Source organism: Musa acuminata, chromosome BXJ1-4, assembly GCF_036884655.1.
Source record: "Musa acuminata AAA Group cultivar baxijiao chromosome BXJ1-4, Cavendish_Baxijiao_AAA, whole genome shotgun sequence".
In the NCBI taxonomy this organism is placed as follows: Eukaryota; Viridiplantae; Streptophyta; class Magnoliopsida; order Zingiberales; family Musaceae; genus Musa; species Musa acuminata.
In genome coordinates, this window is record NC_088330.1 from 4,705,597 (window position 1) to 4,725,693 (window position 20,097).

At 38.0% G+C, this 20,097-nt stretch overlaps 1 protein-coding gene, 1 long non-coding RNA gene, 2 other non-coding genes and 1 pseudogene across 5 annotated transcripts; 1 reads left to right on the forward strand and 4 right to left on the reverse strand.

The window, feature by feature from the left end:
• Positions 1-4,576: 4,576 nt before the first annotated feature.
• Positions 4,577-15,918, forward strand: LOC135642844 (protein TOPLESS-RELATED PROTEIN 2-like). Of its 2 annotated transcripts, none has more exons than XM_065159317.1 (25): positions 4,577-5,288; positions 5,377-5,556; positions 5,649-5,762; positions 5,862-6,020; positions 6,251-6,431; positions 6,507-6,639; positions 6,720-6,829; positions 6,917-7,055; positions 7,148-7,257; positions 8,680-8,749; positions 8,875-8,948; positions 9,011-9,106; positions 9,198-9,293; positions 9,474-9,601; positions 9,873-10,107; positions 10,190-10,363; positions 11,590-11,697; positions 11,772-11,906; positions 12,916-13,026; positions 13,101-13,280; positions 13,429-13,557; positions 13,805-13,900; positions 14,246-14,431; positions 14,944-15,116; positions 15,465-15,918. In XM_065159317.1, the coding sequence occupies exons 1-25, from the start codon at positions 5,209-5,211 to the stop codon at positions 15,679-15,681; spliced, it is 3,414 nt and encodes a 1,137-aa protein (XP_065015389.1). In that variant the 5' UTR covers positions 4,577-5,208; the 3' UTR covers positions 15,682-15,918. The 2 variants fall into 2 exon arrangements, with proteins under 2 accessions (XP_065015389.1, XP_065015395.1); XM_065159323.1 differs by having other exon boundaries at positions 11,778-11,906.
• Positions 15,919-17,183: 1,265 nt separating this feature from the next.
• On the reverse strand, positions 17,184-19,370 carry LOC108952664 (uncharacterized). Its single transcript, XR_001977739.2, has 2 exons — positions 19,072-19,370; positions 17,184-17,509 (listed from the first exon to the last, which is right to left on the reverse strand). It is a non-coding gene; the product is annotated as an uncharacterized LOC108952664 (long non-coding RNA).
• LOC135672743 (small nucleolar RNA snoR143) lies at positions 17,851-18,006 on the reverse strand (annotated as a pseudogene).
• On the reverse strand, positions 18,092-18,250 carry LOC135672742 (small nucleolar RNA snoR143). Its single transcript, XR_010513097.1, has one exon. It is a non-coding gene; the product is annotated as a small nucleolar RNA snoR143 (small nucleolar RNA).
• On the reverse strand, positions 18,335-18,499 carry LOC135672741 (small nucleolar RNA snoR143). Its single transcript, XR_010513096.1, has one exon. It is a non-coding gene; the product is annotated as a small nucleolar RNA snoR143 (small nucleolar RNA).
• Positions 19,371-20,097: the final 727 nt, after the last annotated feature.

The window sequence follows — 20,097 nt, forward strand, 5'->3', positions numbered from 1 at the left end:
AAGAAGAAGAATAATCATAACTAAAATAAAACAAAAACCAAAAGCATTAGGATATGACATATAATCATCAAGTTATACATCATATATAAATAAATCATCAATTATTTGACCTAAATCAATACATCTTATTTTTATTTACTCTCCACAGATCTATGCACACCACTATCTATCATAAGGGAGAACAAGAAGAAAGAGAAAACAAGCAAACCAAAAGGTGAATAGCAACACATATGACACTACAAACACATGATTTAGTTATTTATTGTGGAAATCATTGATTAGAAATAATTGTGGTAGTTGCAAAAGGTGACAACTGATGCAATCTTTATCTTACTCTCCATTAGTTCTATCATGTCTCATAATATCATAAAATAAACCTATCCCAACCAGAGGTTACATGTCAATATCTCATGCTACCTTTAGCTGTCCTGTCCTGTATTCACCAAATAAAAATAAATTATTCTTTAATAATAATTTTATTTTTGAAAATATTTAATTGATCTTTAATTTTTAATTTTGAAATGGAATATAATGTATGAATGAAATATATTTTTTATTCCATCCTGATTAATCTCCCTTTTGTATCTATTATAATTAAAATATATTAGAATTGACTAATATTTTGAGATATGTATTTAATGGAATAATAAATCCTAATATTAGACATCATCGTGATATAAAAAATATAAAAAATAGGATTTTATTTCTATTTTAATTTCTCTTTTAATTTTTGAATTTTCGGATTTTTTTTGTTGTTCCCAACACATCTCGTCGATTATCTCCAACGGACGATATAAGGCTAATTACTATAAATCCGATCTAAATAAGTAGAATCAAAAGAAAAAGAGAGAGAGAGATGGGGGAAAGCTCCAACAAAGATGTCTGTGCTGCACAGACTGCTGTCCTCCATCTCTCTCTCTCTCTCTCTCTCTCTCTCTTTTTTGGGTATCTGTACATCTTTGATTCTTCCGTAAAGCTCAAAGAAAAAAGCCGACTGAAAAAGCAGGAAAGAGAAAACAGCTATTGATTCGAAGGAGTGCAGACAAGACAACGGTCAGTGTCAGTTGCAATCTACTCGGCAGTCGTCGATCGAACTCTGCCTGAAACTTCTCGTGATACAATCAATCCAACCAAAGCAAAGAAGAAGAAGAAGAAGAAGAAGGAGAAGAAGTAGAAAGAGACTGTCAACACAAAGCAGTCCATTCTTCTGCCTTCACCTCCCAATCTCTCTCTCTCTCTCTCTCATCTTCTATCCTTTTCTATTATTTTTCTTCATTGACTTATATATATATATATATATATATATATATATATATTGGTTCTGATTGGATCGAGTAAATAGAAACGAGATAAAGACCCATTTGGATCCTTTTACCGAAAAGAAAAATAAATAAATAATATATATTTAGTGGTCCTCTCGACTGAATTTTTTTATGACACTTTGACACTTGAAATATCTTTTATAATCAATTAATTTAGTTAATCAATTTTTATTTTTTTAAATATATCATCATAATTAATGTTGTCAATTGACCATTAACGTACCGATGTCGAAATAAAATAGGTATTACTTTTCCTTGAAAAATATTTGAATACATGGATAGTCAAATAATCGATAAAAGCAATAAATGGTAATTTAGGAATTCAACATTATCATTTTTTTTATATTCAATCATAACTTTTATTAAAAATAGTAAACTTGAATATACTTTTAGATGATTAATATGCTTTATATTAAAAATAATTTCGAGATTTTGATAACTATAATTGATTTAGGCTAAAACAAATGTTCAAAAAAATAAAACATTTTTTGTTTCAGAAACATGAACACAAGAAAACATGTGGCTCATGTCATTTATGTTCTCCTCTCATCACAAAGTCATTGTGGGACCTTGTTGGTCCTTGAAAGCTCTTGTTACCAAAGATGCACACTTTCCCATGTATGGTGTGGGAATGCCATCAAAGGATGATTGTTTGTTTTTGACCAATCCTTGATGATGTGATGCACACTTCATTCTCATGGCTTTTTCTCCACACATATCTGACAATGACTCATTCTTTAGAAATCAACACTATGAAAGTGAGGCCCCCAATGTTTCCAACAAAATTGCATCATCCATGCATTATGAATTAGCTCTTGATGGAAGAGTTTCTTATTCCACCATAGAGTCCATCAACAATCCCATTCAAAGTTGGAGGCTTATGGGACCACCCTTCACGTGGGCCCTACTTTATCATTATCAAGTGTGTACATTCAATAATTCAAATTGTCTCATAATCAACATAAAAATATAAACCTTACCAAGTTAGAAAAATAGTTTTATATAAGACTTCATCACCATGTTATTTAAAGTTGGACTACTATATATATATATATATATAAAGGTCAAAGTGCTTATATATATATATATATATATATTATATTCCATTGTGGCGTTCCTAAAGTCACTGAAACCACTACCTCATATTTCTACCCGTTCTTCCGTGGTATATATCACCGGCACTCATCCGGGTCCCACATAAGGTTGTACAATGAATAGAAGGGTAGAATAATCGAGTTAGAAAAGTCTGGTAAGAGAATTATTGTGCGACTAAACGGCTCCTCGCATGCGACACAGAAAGAATCTCTCGCGATAATGTCGTCTTCTCTCATGTCGGCCATTCCGACAGTTTGACCGATACGGGGGTATTTTATCGTTATCGGGGAATTCTCGCCGATATATCGGGGTTCAAAACGGTCCCCTCCCCCACGTAAAGCCTTCGATCCTATCCTCGTTTCACGTGTCGGTTCCCAGAATAACATGGGCATACCAAGGGCAGTTTCGTCCCTGCGACCCGGCGACTCGATCCCCGTCCCTCACGTTACTTCTTCTCTTTGCCCTTATATTTTGACCCTCTTCTTCTCTATAATGACTGTCGCGTCCCCGTCCTCGTCATTATCTATTTATTAGTGGTTGTCATCGTACTTGACTCTACTGCCATAATTGAAAATAACGGGGGCGTAAAGGGCAACTCGTACGTTTTTTTTTTGATTTAAAAAGGGTCCGAACTATTTTACCCACTCGACGTATACCCTCGAACGATCCTGGAATCGTATTGGAGATCGTTCTGGGGCCCATGCTGCAAACCCTGGGACCGCCACACGTTTCACGTCGGGAAAACTGGCGTCTCGTTGGCGCGGGGTGACGGACGACGTGGGGCGCCTGGGACCGTCGAATGTGGCGCACTATTGGGCGAGTAAGCAACAACCACTCGTCCTTTTTGTTATGCCGTCGATTGTTTCCCCAAATAGTACGACCGCGGCCCGGGAGAAACGTCGTTCACGGTTCATCTGCGTGCGTCGTGGTGGGGACCAGTTGGGGGACTCCACGTTTCGGACATCAGATGGCGGGTATTTCGGCAGGTAAGATTTAAAGGATTGCTTAAAAATTGCTCCCCAAAGGGGTTCGCCGTACGTCACGCACATGATGGCCTCCACAACTGGGCCCCGCCGTAAGATAATCACGTACCGACATTAGAAACACGGTTAGGTTCGTGTACCGCCTTGCCTAGCCATGTGATGGCACCGGGCCCACCCACGAACGGCCGTGATTCGGGACCCACCTCTGTGCGCAGTAATAAATCCTGTCGACCCATCATGCCCTTTGGAGGAATCATCTCGCGCCGTCGATTTTTGACCCTTTTGCTCCCGCACTTAAATGTAAGAGACAGAAGCGTCATTTAAGCCCACTCGCTGCGGGTCCCAATACGATTTCCAATCAAAGTGCGAAGCGGGAGCAGAGGGAATCCTCTTTTTCCGCTTCCGTTCGATAGCACGTGGAAGATGCAGCATCACGTGATGCGTGCCAAGGGAAGAAGGACACGTGGGCGGATCCTACTGGTTGCAACAGAAGCTGCCCGTCTCGGGGTGATCCGCCCGTACCCGGTCATCCAACTACATATCAGAAAAGCAGTTGTTCTTATCAATCTTATAAGCAGTTGTTGGTATATATGGCGACTCGACAGCTGCCACGCACTACACCGGAAAGCAACAACCTGATAGCCCAGCGCGGGACTACGCTCACCCCGTCTTCATTTCATCTACTGCTACTCATCCAACACGAGATAAGTGATGGAACAGAGAGGACAGCGTGAAATATGGGGTGAGGTTATCACGTTCTAAAATTGGAATAATGTCCACCAGAATTTTTAAAAAGATCTAAGAGGGCGGGATAGTAAGTACGAGGAAAGACGACGTGGCGGGCTACCGTGAGGCGGTATGGAATGACGGAATTGGCCTCGGATGCCTTTTGTTGAATTAAAATGACGGTTATACCCACGGTCCCGTCTGCAATTTGACGCGCTCCCTGTTCCGAGAATGCCCCTCCGGACGTGACGCGTGGTATTGCGATTTTATCATAATACCCTTCCGGTTCCTGTACGGTTGGTCAGAGTGATGTGACGCGATTCTGGGAAAGTCGTAAATATTGGTGAAGACAGGGCTAGTTTTCTGCTCCTGGCGAGACCTAATCGCCAGGATTTGGCTGCTATAAAAGCGGATGAGCCGAGAGGATGAGGCCCTTCGAGTTATAAAAAGCGAGAAAGAGATAGAGAGAGAGAGAGGAAGAGAGAGAGAGAGAGGAGAAGGAGAACACGGCGGCTGGAGAGGAGAGAAGAAGCGGGAGGAGGAAAGAGAGGCGGCGATCTTCCGAACTCCAGTGGCTGGGAATCCGTCTTTGTTCTCTGAAAATTTCCATTTTTATTGGGTTTGCGAGGAACCGAGCTCCAGATCGAGGGTTGATTTGTGGGGATTGGCGGGGGAAGCTCCTGTCTCGGCGCAGATCAGCTCTGGATCGCTCGCACGGTTTTTCTTCCGCGTTAATGGTGGTCCGATAGGGGTTTCCTCTCTCTTCTGTTGCGTTTCTCGGTGGGTTTTCAGTTTGGTTGGATAAAAAGGGGATTGGTACTTTGTGGGGTTGTATTTGGCGAGCCGGGTTTTCTTGTGCGTTTAGCTGCTGGATTTATGTGCTGTTGATTTTGCTGGTTGTTAGCGTCTCAGATCTGTTCATCAAGTGCCGCCGACGTTTCGAGCGGGAAAAAGCTTTCATCTTTGCGCATTTTGGAGCGATTTTGAAGTGTTTGAGAGGAAAACTTGCGACCTACACAGGTCGCACTTCCTTATTTGAATTTTAAATATTTGCGCTGGAGCGTTTAGGGATTCCGGGAACCATGTCTTCTTTGAGTAGGGAATTGGTTTTCCTGATATTGCAGTTCCTGGACGAGGAAAAGTTCAAGGAAACCGTTCATAAGTAAGCTGAATTATCTCTCCTCAGCCCTGTCATTTAGAGCTCGTGATATTTCTTTTCCTGTATACTCAAGCAGCTGGTTGAATTATAGGTTGGAACAAGAGTCAGGCTTTTACTTCAATATGAAGCACTTTGAGGATCTCGTTCAGGCAGGGGAATGGGACGAAGTTGAACGTTATCTTGGTGGTTTCACCAAGGTCGAGGACAATCGCTATTCGATGAAAATCTTCTTTGAGATCAGGAAGCAGAAGTACCTGGAAGCACTAGATAGGTGGGATTTTGTTGTTCATCTTCGAGTTCATTTTTCAAAATTTCATTGCATCCTTTTCTTTATTGTAAATCAATTGTTATATATGCTTACAGGCATGATAGGGCAAAGGCTGTTGAAATACTCGTGAAGGATCTCAAAGTTTTTGCCTCTTTTAATGAGGAACTATTTAAGGAAATCACCCAGTTGCTTACCCTGGAGAATTTTAGGTAAGTGAGCATAGATTCTAACAGTTGTGACTCGCATAACTTGTGAGTCTCCTTTTTGAAAAAAATAGTTTATGTTTTACATCTTTGAAACTTGTGTAGGCAAAATGAACAGCTTTCTAAGTATGGAGACACTAAATCAGCCAGAAATATTATGCTTCTGGAGCTTAAGAAACTCATTGAAGCTAATCCTTTGTTCCGGGATAAATTGACATTTCCACCATTTAAAGCTTCTCGGCTGAGGACATTAATAAATCAAAGGTATGCATTTGCTTTTTCTATATGATCAGTACCTTTCTTTTGTCATCCATTGCATGTATGATTATTTGTGCGTGTATATTGATAGTAATTGCGTTGTTAGGGATTGTGGTCTGCAACGTATACACAGAAGCACTGTAGGAATATTTTTCATAATTTTTTTAAAATCTTCTCCGATGAATCTGTATTGAATTTAACATCTTAACTCAGACTAATTGTCTCCTCATTTTTAGTCTTAATTGGCAGCATCAACTTTGCAAGAATCCACGGCCAAACCCTGATATCAAAACACTTTTTACTGATCATTCTTGTGCTGCTCCTACCAATGGAGCTCGTGCACCTCCACCTACCAATGGCCCTCTTGTTGGGGCCATTCCTAAATCTGGGCAATTCCCCCCGATGGGTGCTCATGGTGTAAGTGGGATTCAACTCCTTTTCTGGTCCCTTTTTTGTTGTTCTTCTCATTGATTACTGTTGACCTCCTTCCAGATTCAGCCATTCCAACCAGTTGTCTCTCCACCTGCGAGTGCCATTGCAGGATGGATGACAAATGCTAACCCACCATTACCACATGCTGCTATGGCACAAGGTCCCCCAGGTCTTGTTCAACCTCCAAATACAGGTATTGCCTCCTCTAAATGCATAAATTCTTTGTTGCTAGATAGACTTTATGATATTTTGTTGATTCACTCCCTTCCATAGCTGCCTTTTTGAAGCACCCAAGGACTCCTACAAGTGCCCCTGGTATGGATTATCAAACAGCAGACTCTGAACATTTGATGAAGAGAATGCGTATGGGTCAAACGGATGAGGTATGGAAACATATTTACTACCTGTTTTGTGGTTATTTTATTTAAATATGAATCAGTTATGCTCTAACAAAGAAATCATTTTCATAGGTGTCGTTTCCTGGTGCAACTCATCCACCCAATATCTACTCCCAAGATGATATTCCAAAAAGTGTTGTGCGAACACTAAGTCAGGGGTCAAATATCATGAGTTTGGATTTCCACCCTGTGCATCAAACAATTCTTCTTGGTAACTGCAGGAACCAATTTACTCAGGAATGTTTCAGTACTAATGTTGTATCTAAATTTTGCTCATATGTATTTCTTGATTCTACTCTATAGTTGGAACAAATGTTGGTGACATTGCCATATGGGAAGTTGGGTCTCGAGAAAGGATAGTGCATAGAACTTTCAAGGTCTGGGAGATTGGAAGATGTACTGTGTCTTTACAGGTACGTCTGTAAGTTGGAATTTCTCTTAGTCTTACATTATTACTAATGTAAAATTTAGAATGGGTTAAAGGAAGCTTCAACGAGGTTGGGAATTGGTAAGAGTGTAAACATGGAGATATTCTATTGAAGTTTGGACATTTTCATAAGATTAAGTGATGGTTTGGTTTAGTTCTCATAATATAATTTGAGATATGAAAAAAAAAGTCTGATGTATAGAGATGATTTTCAATATTGACATGTAAAGGTTAAGGGGATATTAGAAAAAGTTCAAGTTACTAGGGAAATTAAACTAATGAACCATATCAATAAACTTTTGAGAGCATGATCTTGAATGTAGACAAAGATGTGAGATGAATATTTCCAAGAGGCAATATTGTTTTGCATTTGGAGGATAAGTTTGATGCTATTTTTTTGTTAGATCAAATAATGGAAAAATAAAGAAAAAAGAAGACTGATATATATGGTTTATATTGATTTAGGAAAAACCTATGGCAAACTTTTCAGAGATTTATTATGGTTGATTTTGATTAAAAAATTATATAGTAGTTATATTGATGCTATAAAAATGTGTATGATACAAGAGGTGTCTCTAAAGAGTTTCTTACAGCCATAGGGTTACACATAGGTTTAATTTTTAATCCTTATCTTTTCATATTGGTAATGGATTTACTTCCTAGTATGTTACAGGATAGACCTTCATTATATATGTTGTTTTCTGTTGCTATTATTTGATTTAGTTTATTTGAGACTAGTTCTAACTTGAATCATATAAATAAGTACTAGCAACTATATATTTTAGAATAAAAACGGCTAAGATCGAATATAAGAAATGCAATCTTAGCAATGTAAGACAGAAACAGTGATCATGGTTAAGATTGTCATAGAAGTCCTATAAATAAAAGTTTTATATATCTTGGATCTGTTAACCAAGGAAGTTAAATTGGAGAGTGAATTTTAGAAGTTTTCCATGATCATCATATTATCCCTTGGTTAAAAAATTGTACAAGACAGTTCTAAGTCCAACCATACTTCACTGATCAAAGTGCTTGATGGAACTATGTATAAAAATACTGTTTGTCAAGATAAGAATGTTGAGATGGATGTAGAGAAGTTAAAATTTGATTTTTTTTGTTGTCCATAGAATGTAATGAGGAAAAACTATATAGGATGATATGAAAATGTTCTTAAGAGATCTATAAGTTCCCATGTTAGACAAAACTAGTCAATTAGGATTCTTGGCAGGAAGAGAGCTAGAAAGACCCAAGAATATTTGTTAGAAACAATAAATAGTGATTTGATTGCAAAATGGAGGGAAAAGACCCATGTGACAGACCCCAAATAGTTGGAAAATCACCCTTGTTGTGTTATTGTTGTCTATTAATAATGCAAGAATCAAGTAATCCTTGTTTGTTTAATTTGCAGGCTGCACTAATGAAAGATGCTACCATATCTGTCAATCGATGCTTATGGAGTCCGGATGGATCTATATTTGGTACAGAAAACTAGGCTAGATCCTGTTTCCATTTAAATCTGGTCCTAAATGAACAGATTTGTGTTTTGTGATATGTTCTTTGTTCTTGTCAACCCTAAAATTTACTTCTTTGTGATGTTTTGTAGGCATTGCTTTTTCAAAGCATATTGTTCAAATATATGCTTTTAATATAAATGGAGAGTTGAGGCAACCGGTGGAGGTAGGTTAAAAGTTGATTTATAAGCCTTCTGTATATTGGGTGTCTGACTGGTTATCCTGTAGTTCGATGCTCATGTTGGTGGTGTCAATGATATTGCCTTCTCTCATCCCACCAAGAGTTTGTCGATAATCACATGTGGTGATGACAAGACAATTAAAGTGAGCACCAGAGGATATGTTTTTCTTTTTATCTTTTTAAAATATAAGAACCAAAATAATTATTTCACTGTTTTGATTGCATGACTGGCAGGTTTGGGATGCTACAACAGGACAGAAGCAGTACACATTTGAGGGCCATGATGCTCCTGTATACTCTGTTTGCCCACACTATAAGGAGTCAATCCAGGTATTATCTTATCCATTGAAATATAAGCTTTGCAAGATCATTACTCATTTCCTGTTATGTGAGTCATACTTGTTGATCTGGTCTTTTTAGTTTTTATTCATTGTTTGTTGTTGATGCTGGGAGTTAGCTCTTGAGTATCTCGTTCAGTCACCCTTCTAAAGGATCATGCTGACTTTGCAGTTCATCTTCTCCACTGCCATTGATGGGAAAATCAAGGCATGGCTCTATGATTGTTTGGGTTCTAGAGTTGACTATGATGCTCCTGGACGTTGGTGCACGACAATGGCATACAGTGCTGATGGAACAAGGTGAAGTTTGTCTCTCTAACTAACAAAACTTGGAATTGCATTGATGTAGATGTGTATAATAACATTGGGAAGCTTCAAGCATCTGGATGCTGTAACAGGGCCCAGATAGCCTATGATAGTCATCCTTCATGTTCCCAGCAGTCTTTTTACTGCCATTTCTTGTGTATTCATGTGTGTGCAATTGTCTCTGCATCCTCGGTGCCGTTATTCAATTTCAGAATTGTAATGCTGTACCTGATTTCTAAATGTTCATCCTCTAATCTTTTTGTAGGCTCTTTTCTTGTGGAACCAGTAAAGATGGTGAATCACATTTAGTTGAGTGGAATGAGACTGAGGGAGCTATTAAAAGGACATACTCTGGCTTTAGAAAACGTTCATTAGGAGTTGTCCAATTTGACACCACAAAGAACCGGTTCTTGGCTGCTGGAGATGAATTTATGATTAAGTTTTGGGATATGGACAACATTAATATACTGACTACAACTGATGCAGATGGTGGATTGCCTGTTAGTATCTGTATTTGTTGATTCTGCTTTGCAAGCATGGCACTTGGAACCTTTCAGCTTACTTTATGCTTCATTCCTGCAGGCAAGTCCTCGTCTGAGATTCAACCGTGAAGGATCATTGCTGGCAGTTACAACAAGTGACAATGGTCTTAAAATCTTAGCTAATGCTGATGGACAACGGTTGGTGAGGGTGCTTGAGAGTAGGGCATTTGAAGGCACTCATGTTACTTCTCAACAGATTAATGCTAATGTAAAGGTATTTGTTTTGCCAACTGACTTTAGAAGAGACTGTTGGCTTCTGGTAGAAGTTCTTGAGGGATAGCCTCCCTATCAATTAATGCTTCCAGCTAGCTATGTATGTGCTGGATAGTTATTACCTCCCTATCAATTAATGCTCCCAGCTAGCTATATATGTGCTAGATAGTTATTAAATACACAACTGCTGATAATCATGCCTATTTACCATATTGGTTGATGGTTCAGAAATTACCACATATGGACATCTACCCTCTAGTCAGTATGGATTCTTGTTTTCCAAAGCAATGAACTGCTGATGCCACATGGGTAGAGATTATAACTCATAAAAATAATGGAATGCAATGGAAGAAAACATCAAGCAAATTCATTTATTGGATGAGACCCAAGGGATGTCCAAGTTTGGTTTAAATTGGTTAAGAGCTACTGAATGGTACCTTAGTTCCAGAACGTGTATTGGTTACCGTTACTGTCTATGCTTTTGTAGTATGAACAGTGCATATTACTGTAGCACCATAGTAATGCTACAGAAACTTGGTGCCCAAGTCTATGAGGGTGCTAATGGGTATCGCTTCTATTTAGATTTTTTGAAGAGGCCTAGTTTGTGTCTTATTAGCTTTGTCCTGTCATTGTGGAGTGTCACGTGTTAGTTTCTTAGAGAGATGGCATATGAGTGATGACAATTAAGCTGAGTTTTTTCTTTGGCTGCTATCTGGTATCTATCTTATCCTCAGTCTTTATCTACTCCTATCACTTCTGTTTGGTAATCTTATATGGTCTATTCCATACTCAAATATTTTAGACTGACCTTTGCTTCAGGTTTGTTTCAAAGTCTTCTGCTGTCATATGTTAACCGTTTAGTTTTCCTGCTCCGAACTTGCATCTTTTCATGATTGACAATTCACGTAACCTGCTTTACATCAATGTTTCTGTAGTATCAGCTGGGACCTATTGCATTTTTCTTTGCTATTCTGTTCCACAATAATAAAACAGCCAGCAAGCTTTAGATTCCAAAATCTTACTGTCTGAGAGGTCTTTCATGCTTGCTGGCCCTTTGTTTAAACTGGTCCTGCAGGATTGATTTTTTAAAACTTTAATACTTCTTATCCACCTTTATGTAATTGAAAGTAAAGCTATATGATAGTAGTCCAAGAATGAGTACTTGATAGTGGTAACAAGGTCCTACGGAGTTCATCCTACTCAATCAAAATTATATACTCCATGCAGGCCCCGATTGTAAATGCACTTGGAGCTGTTTCAAATGTTTCTAGTCCTATAGCAGCTACTCCTGAACTAACCGATCGAACCCTCCCTGTAGTGTCAATGAGTAGCTTGGTAAGTTCATAATGCATTATGCCGTATTATAATATTTCATAACCTGTTAAGAGTTATAACCATTAAACAACTAGCTGCAGGCTGCAGATATTAAACCAAAGATTTCAGATGATTCTGAAAAGATAAAATGCTGGAAATTAGCTGATATTGTTGATTCTGCTCACCTCAAAGCCTTGCGGTTGCCAGATCCAGTGACGACATCAAGCAAGGTATTTTTCTGTTCCCATCAAAGTTTTTATTGTATCAATTCCTCATTCTGGCTTTAATAGAAATATAAAAAAACCAAGTATGAATTATTTTTTGTTAATTGAAACTATTCTAGACACTAAACAGATTCTCTTTCTTGCCATGGTCATTGCTATTGGCCATAATTCTTGTGGTGACCTATGGTCAGAAGAGAGATATTATGTATAAAGCAGCCCTAAAATCTGCAACCTTGTATGTTACATACTCTGTATCTCAAAATCATGGTATTTGGACTGTTTTCTGACTCTGATAGTTAAAGATACTAAAGGAAGAGAGTGGCTTATATTGGTCTAATCTATTACATGATATATCAGGGGATAATGAATTGATAATTAATTTCAACGATTATTAAGGTCTTGCTGGCCAAACTTGCAATCATCATGGTGTTGTACAGTATATGTCTTGTATATCTGGTGCATGTTAATGTGCCAGATTCTGGCATATGCCTTGATAGTCTGTGCTATGCCAGTAATTCATTGTTATAAAATGTACCAAAACTTTCATCACTTCACACTCTTCAAAGTTCAAACAATTTTCAATAAAAAAATAACTAATTCTTTGTCATCTAATTCCTCATTATCTGTCAGTTTGCTCCATGTGATTACTACTGGATAGTTTGGGTCACTCATGGGGTAGTTTTGTCACTTTTGTAAGTTTCAGTTGTTATATAAATACGATATATATTTTCTCTTAATGTAGCCACTGCTGGTTACCCCTTCCTATAAATATGCGTTACATTATATAAGAATTGTTCGTGGATTGATGCCAGCATATGTCAATGTAACTTTGGACATACAAAAGGATAATTTTGAAACATGGGCTATCTGTCTAACAGATCTTGTGGTATCATTGTGATTTTTAATTGAAAAAACCACATTTATATTTTGCTGCAGATTCATCTATCCGAGTTTTTGCTGCCTTGTTATGAAGTTGATGTAGATCTTTTGACATTATAATCTTTTGTTATTACAGGTTGTTCGTTTGTTATACACAAACTCTGGGCTGGCAGTATTGGCACTTGGCTCCAATGCAATCCATAAGCTGTGGAAATGGACACGGAGTGAGCGGAATCCATCTGGCAAGGTCAGTTATTATTTTCCTAATGAGACATTTAGTTTTAGCTTGTTTTCTGATGGCTCCTTTTGTTGGCTCTCCAGTCAACCACATCTGTCGCCCCTCAGCTATGGCAACCAGCAAATGGTATTCTAATGACTAATGAAACAAGTGACAGCAATCCAGAAGAAGCAACTGCATGTATTGCTTTGTCAAAGAACGACTCTTATGTCATGTCTGCATCCGGTGGAAAGGTTTCTTTGTTTAACATGATGACTTTCAAGGTACAATGTGTCATCTAATGCTATGTTGCAACTTTTGTTTCTTGTAACAGCTAGTTTGTAAGTAACATGTCTAGAGAGAGTCTTTTGTCATTTCTTCTTTCTAGTAAGAATTTTTCTATTGTCTCTTAAAGCTAAAGGTGTTTCACAGGTTATGACAACATTCATGGCACCCCCACCTGCAGCCACCTTCCTAGCATTCCATCCTCAGGACAACAATATTATTGCAATTGGAATGGAAGATTCTAGTATTCAGATATATAATGTTCGTGTTGATGAGGTAAATCTTGTATCTCATGCTCCTTGAGTTTTCTTAATCTGCATGTTCTTGAATTACTTGTCTGATACTATATGTCTATTGCCTTCTGGGTTTCTATAGCTTACCCAGAATCTGGTTTACTCTCATTATTTAAGCTTTGCTTTCATATCTCTTGCTTTTCATGATCAGGGGAAGAAATTATTAACTTGAATTTTCTGTTTATTGTTTGTCCATTTTAATTTTAATTACATTTCATTCATGCTTGCAGGTTAAAACCAAGTTGAAAGGTCATCAGAAAAAGATAACAGGTCTTGCGTTTTCCCAGTCATTAACTGTGCTTGTCTCTTCAGGAGCTGATGCTCAGGTGTGCAGACCAAAATTATGTATATACTTAGTATTGTGATTCAGACTTGTTCTAGCAGGGAGTTGTTGGTACTTAATTATTTGAACAAAAGATTATATTATCTTCATTGATTTTTGTTCTCAACCATGCAGCTATAAACTAACATGGTTGACGTGAAATTTAGCCACAGAACTAATATTTCTGGCTTCTGGCCCACTCAAATGTTGCATGTTCTAGGATAGGATGTATGTGGTTGATGTGAAATTTAGCCACAGAACTAATATTTCTGGCTTCTGGCCCACTCAAATGTTGCATGTATTATTAGATTTGGCAATTCTCTTAAAGACTAATCAACTGATGTGACAGCTCTGCATGTGGAGCATTGATGGATGGGACAAGAAAAAATCACGATTTATCCAGGCACCAGCCTCTCGTACAGCTCCTTTAGTTGGTGACACCAAAGTTCAATTTCACAATGATCAGACACACCTCTTGGTCGTTCATGAAAGCCAACTGGGAATCTATGACAGTAAGCTTGAATGTTTGCGCTCGGTTAGTTCTTGTGCTCTGACCTTTGCAAATATGCATCTGTCAAACAATTCCATAGAAAGCATGCTAGTTAATCAAGCTGTATCTATGCTAATTTCTTGAATGTATTGGCTACTCTTGGTCTTGTATGCTTCTCATTTTATATTATAGCATTTCTTAGTTAATTGTTTGATTTTTGACTTCAAAATTATTGCCAAATTAAGGAATATGTTTTTAAGCACGGCATTGCTTAATGTAATTTTGATAATAACTCTATCCTCTGGATGTGTACCCAAATTTAGAATATTTAGAATGGGAGGGATTGACACGATCAGTGAAATTCTATGGCTGAAGGACGCCAAACTTTCTAGATGCTTTTGTCTCGATACGAGCTGACGTGTGTCTTTGATGCCTTAAGTTATTTAGAGGCTAAATGATTATTTATTTTTCCTTCTTTGTCAGACAGGAGAAATTCCTCAGATTTGATTACCATTAAACTTTTTCCAGTGCACTAATTATTTTTTCCTCTGGTGCAGTGGTCGCCTAGAGATCCACTACCAGCTCCAATTTCTAGTGCAGTGTATTCTTGTGATGGTCTCTTGGTATATGCCGGATTTTGTGATGGTGCAGTTGGAGTTTTTGAAGCAGATAGCCTGAAGCTTCGTTGTCGAATTGCGCTTACTGCTTATATAAGCTCATCCATTTCTAGGTATGTCAAGTTCATGTGAAATGGATCTCTTTTGCATAATTTTAGCCTCAATTTATGATAGCAAATTATAACCTTCTACGCACAACCCTAGGTTGCAGTATGGGTCATATTATGTTAGCTAAGAGGGATCTTGAAAATTATAGCTTAATGATGCACAATCCTCAGAATATTGAAAGACATTGGTTCTGGCATTTGTGCTTTGATTATTTCCTTTCACTTCTTCCTATCCTGGTTCATGTAATTGGGATTTTTTAAGATGTCGTCCATGCTATTTTCTGTCTCATGTTTATAGGATCTCAGAAATACTGTATCAGCTCTGATGTGTCTCATCTTTATTTTCCTCCCCAGTTCTGGTCCAGTTTATCCCATGGTGATTGCGGCTCACCCGTCCGAACCAAATCAGATCGCACTGGGGATGAGCGACGGTGCAGTTCACGTTGTGGAGCCATCCGACGCCGACTCAAAATGGGGGGCAGCACCACCCCAGGAAAACGGATCTCTCCTGCGCATCACCTCCAATCCTGCCTCAAGCAACAGTCAGGCGTCAGAACCCCCTCCGAGGTGACCAACTTCCGTGCTTTACAAGCACAAAATTAGTGTTGTACTCAAAGGGCTTTAGTAGCAGAAAGATTTGTCTGATGACAGCCACCCCGCCAGGTTTTACAGGTTCTCATTGTTTCTGTTTAACCTGTTGATCTTGTAAATCTCCTCATGATCTATTTGGCACAAGAAATGGTGGGCATAGATCCGACTTGTAGCATATATAACTGACATTGAAAGCACGACTTTTTTGTTCGTTTAATTTTTCCTTCCCCCTTATATTTATTGGAAAATTCATTGGAAATTTTCCTCTTTTTTTTCCTTGTTTTGATAAAAAAAGAGAAAAAGCCTCAACAGGAAAGAACAGTTAAAGTGTTTCGCTAAAGATAAGACATAATGTTCTACTTATTTTAGATTGTTTTTTTTTGTTATATAAAAATAATGTTTTTAGTTAAATGCTCATGTCAAAGCCATACAAATTAACTATAATATATGTCTAATAGATTGAGGTTCAAAGTTATATAAATTTTCTTGTTCAGAGTGCTTCTCTTGCGTCAAAAAATCATTTTATCTTTGTCCGATCCACTATCAGCTTCGTACTACATCACCTTGTAGATTCATTGTTCATAGCTATCATGCGAGGAAGGAGAGGTGTGGAGGCAACGATGGTTCTTGTGTCACCTTTCTCGTGCAAAGGTTGGTATGTGAGGTGCACATGGGAGAGGTTAACGAGTTCGTGAAGGTACCCATTACGCCCATCGCTTGCATGAGGGCTAACGGGTTCGTGGAGATGGTGACGACACTCGTACCCCCTCTTTTCTCATATGAGGAGTATATATGAAACATGTAAGAATGGAATTGACAAGATTCATAGTGGCAATGGTGCCCATCACACCTCCCCCCCCCCCCCCCCCCCTCCCCGCTCTTTGCATGAGGGCTATAGGCGAGGTGTATAAGAGCGAGGCTAGTGAGAGCCATAAAAGCGATGATGACCTTAGCACTTCCTTCTTCCTCTTGCAAGAGTTACAATCGACAGACCTGATTGGGCAGATGGGAGGGGAGGAGATGCAAGGAGATTGGTGTAGTCACCAACAATGTTGTTTCGACTCCTGTTAATGGGTGAACTTTCTCTCTCTCTCTCTCTCTCTCTCTCTCCCCTATTAATGCCACTTTCTCTTGGTTGATTTCTTTAACAAAAAATGTCCCATGCGGTTGGAGCCGAAACTAATCGTTTCAAGGGAAACGGGAATGACCGTTCATAAGTGATTGTCTTCACTCCTCACTAGAGGGAATCCTGTGGATTGTTGAACCAAAGGTTGAAGGGTAACGAGCATTACTACACTGTGTAAGAAACACACTTCATCTCTTTGATGTAGTGATGGATAAGGAGGCAAGCCAATGATCTATCTGCGTTTATTGCTAGATTTCAGATCTATGTTATGCTAATGTTTTCATCTGTGATTATGACAGCCGCACCACAATAATGAATAATAGTATCCTGTGCTTTCCAATGGAATATAACACAAATGGAGAAAATGCATTGTTTCTTGAAAGGGTATGCATCGTCTGAAATTTTACATGGGTCCATTGCGAAAAGAAAAAAAATTCTAATTTTCAAAAGTTTTTGTAAAATATTTTTATTTTGAAAAATTCTGAAACAGTAATTTTTTTTAAATGATCATGTTACTCCTATCGACTATCACCCTATGCCCGCCATCTAACCATGTCTCCGCCCCGCTAGCCATCCCCCTTTGCCCCTGAAGGGGCAGGCGTTCCCAACCCTTCTCGCCATCGCTCGTAGACCACCCCCTTAGCTGGTTTTGCTTAGCTCGTGCAGACCCTGATATCTCCGTCTGCAAGCAAAGGATCAACCTCATGAGAACATGCAAACCTCAAACTCATCTCTGACTGCAACAGATGCCTACATCCACAAGTTCAAAACATTAGCAATATTATTACGAATAACAAACCCCGTTCTTCCCTATCTGTTTCCAAGAAAAATCACTATAAGTTTGAACCATATAAGAGTTTTTTTCCAACATAACTTTGGTTCTACGACTAGACGTACAAGAACCTTATCTATCAACAGGTGCGATTATCATGGCCAGTGCCATCTAATGTCACATTCACTGTTAGCTTACCTGCATCTCTTCAATCACGACAAACAATTTCAGTTGCACATGTATAGAACTTTAAGTTTAAGAAAGATTTAGTAGATGAGAGGTATTGCAAACAAATCATCTGTGGATCCATATCTACGGTTGTCTGGCCGACGTTGCACAACTTTTGATTTTTGCACCTTAAGTGAAGGTTACACAACTAGAACTAGAGGAACCTATTCTATCAACAGGTGCCGGCGCCATCTAAAGTCATTCACTCTTATAGCTTAACTGCAATCATGGCAAGCAATTTGAGCTGCCCATACATGGAACTCAAAGTGTGAGACAGAATTAGTAGATGAAAAGTATTGCAAACAAATCATCTGTGGATCTATCTCTACGGTTGTCTGACCGCTGCTGTGGAACAGCTTTTGGTTTTTGCACCTTAAGTGAAGCTTCCTCCACTAGAACCAGAGGAACCTTATCCATCAACAGGTGCGACCATCAAAAGCCCATGCCATCTAAAGTCACACTCACTATAACTTGACTGCAGCCTTGAGCTGCCCATACATGGAGATTAAGTGTGAGATAGAATTAGTAGATGACTTGTATTGCAAACAAATCATCTGTGGATCCATCTCTACGGTTGTCTGGCCGCTGCTGCAGAACAGCTTTTGTTTTTTGCACCTTGAGTGAAGGTTCCACAACTACAGCTAGAGGAACCTCATCAATCAACAGGTGCGACTATCATTGCTAATGCAAACTGAATATAGCAAAATCTTGATGAAGAAACAAAGAAAACATGCATAAGGACCTTCTGATACTCTTCTTACTATAAAAAGTGCTTGCAGAAAAACACACAAATGTTTGCAAATTCTGAATTCTTCTAAAATGAATATCAAAGACAAACTAAAACTCTCTTATACCAATGCATCTTCACAGTTGTCCGCCACCGCCACTAATTCTGGTTTCTATTTATATGTTGCTATACTCAATCAAACATTTGCTAGCAAAAAATTGAGCTCTACAGCCCATTACAAGCAAAAAGAAATGACATCATATCATAAAGCTAATCACAGGAGACATGCCCTCCAGTGTGATTTATTGTACTGCGTATTAATATGACTTACTCAACAGAAAGTTCTTAGTGATTGACAAACAAAAGGCACACCTTTTTCTAATATCTAAGCTAGCAAAAGAAAACTGTAACTACGGTTTGTTATTAATTAAATTCATCTTGAAGTCTTAGCATTTTTTACCTTATTGTAACATTGAAGAAATATGAAAGTGTGAAACTTAGATGAACAAGGGGATACCTCCTCACCGCAAGGCCTTCCCAGAAGCTTATGTAAGAGAAATCCCTCTATTCGTAACGTTCTCCGCATAGATCTCGACTCTGTTCTCGCGCAAAATGGAACCTTTTTTGCACGACGGAGGTCAGATCCCCTATCCTTCTCCCCAAACGCTCAGAAACCCGAACCATAAGTTTGAACCATAGATGCATCTACCAAGGACGCTATGGACGATCCAGACATCGACGACGCGGCACCCATCCTCCCTCTCCTTACCCATCAGGTTCAGCGACTGCGGGAGAGTGAAACGAACCCCTACACCGATGGGGGCGGAAGAAGAAACGCATTGAGGAGATATTTATAGAAGCCGGCGAACGTTAGGGTTTCGTAAGCAAAAGTACCTTTACATATTTACCCTCGTAGGACTTCAAAATAACACATTTACTCCTATAGATTTTAGCTGACATATTTATTATCCTATAAAAATAAATAATAAAAATAATAAAGTGAATGCTATGCTATTGGAGGACCTATAAATGATCCTATATCAATAATAATAGTAACATTTTTGCTCACATTCTTATAAATTTTGATAGGCAGAATAACATTATTTTTTTGGAGAGATGACTCTTTGACTATATATATATACATATATATATATATACATATATATATATATACATATATATATACATATATATATATCAATAATAATAGTAACATTTTTGCTCACATTCTTATAAATTTTGATAGGCAGAATAACATTATTTTTTTGGAGAGATGACTCTTTGACTATATATATATATATATATATATATATATATATATATATATATATATATATATATATATATATATATCAATAATAATAGTAACATTTTTGCTCACATTCTTATAAATTTTGATAGGCAGAATAACATTATTTTTTTGGAGAGATGACTCTTTGACTATATATATATATATATATATATATATATATATATATATATATATATATATATATATATATATATATATATATATATATATATATATATAAATTTTTTCCAT

What these genes read in the sequence shown, in the direction of transcription:
- LOC135642844 (XM_065159317.1), top strand. Translation starts at nt 5,209, where the DNA reads ATGTCTTCTTTGAGTAGGGAATTGGTTTTCCTGATATTGCAGTTCCTG. An exon ending in TTCAAGGAAACCGTTCATAA is followed by an intron (nt 5,289 to 5,376) that starts GTAAGCTGAATT and finishes GTTGAATTATAG; the next exon opens with GTTGGAACAAGAGTCAGGCT. An exon ending in TTAACATGATGACTTTCAAG is followed by an intron (nt 13,281 to 13,428) that starts GTACAATGTGTC and finishes GGTGTTTCACAG; the next exon opens with GTTATGACAACATTCATGGC.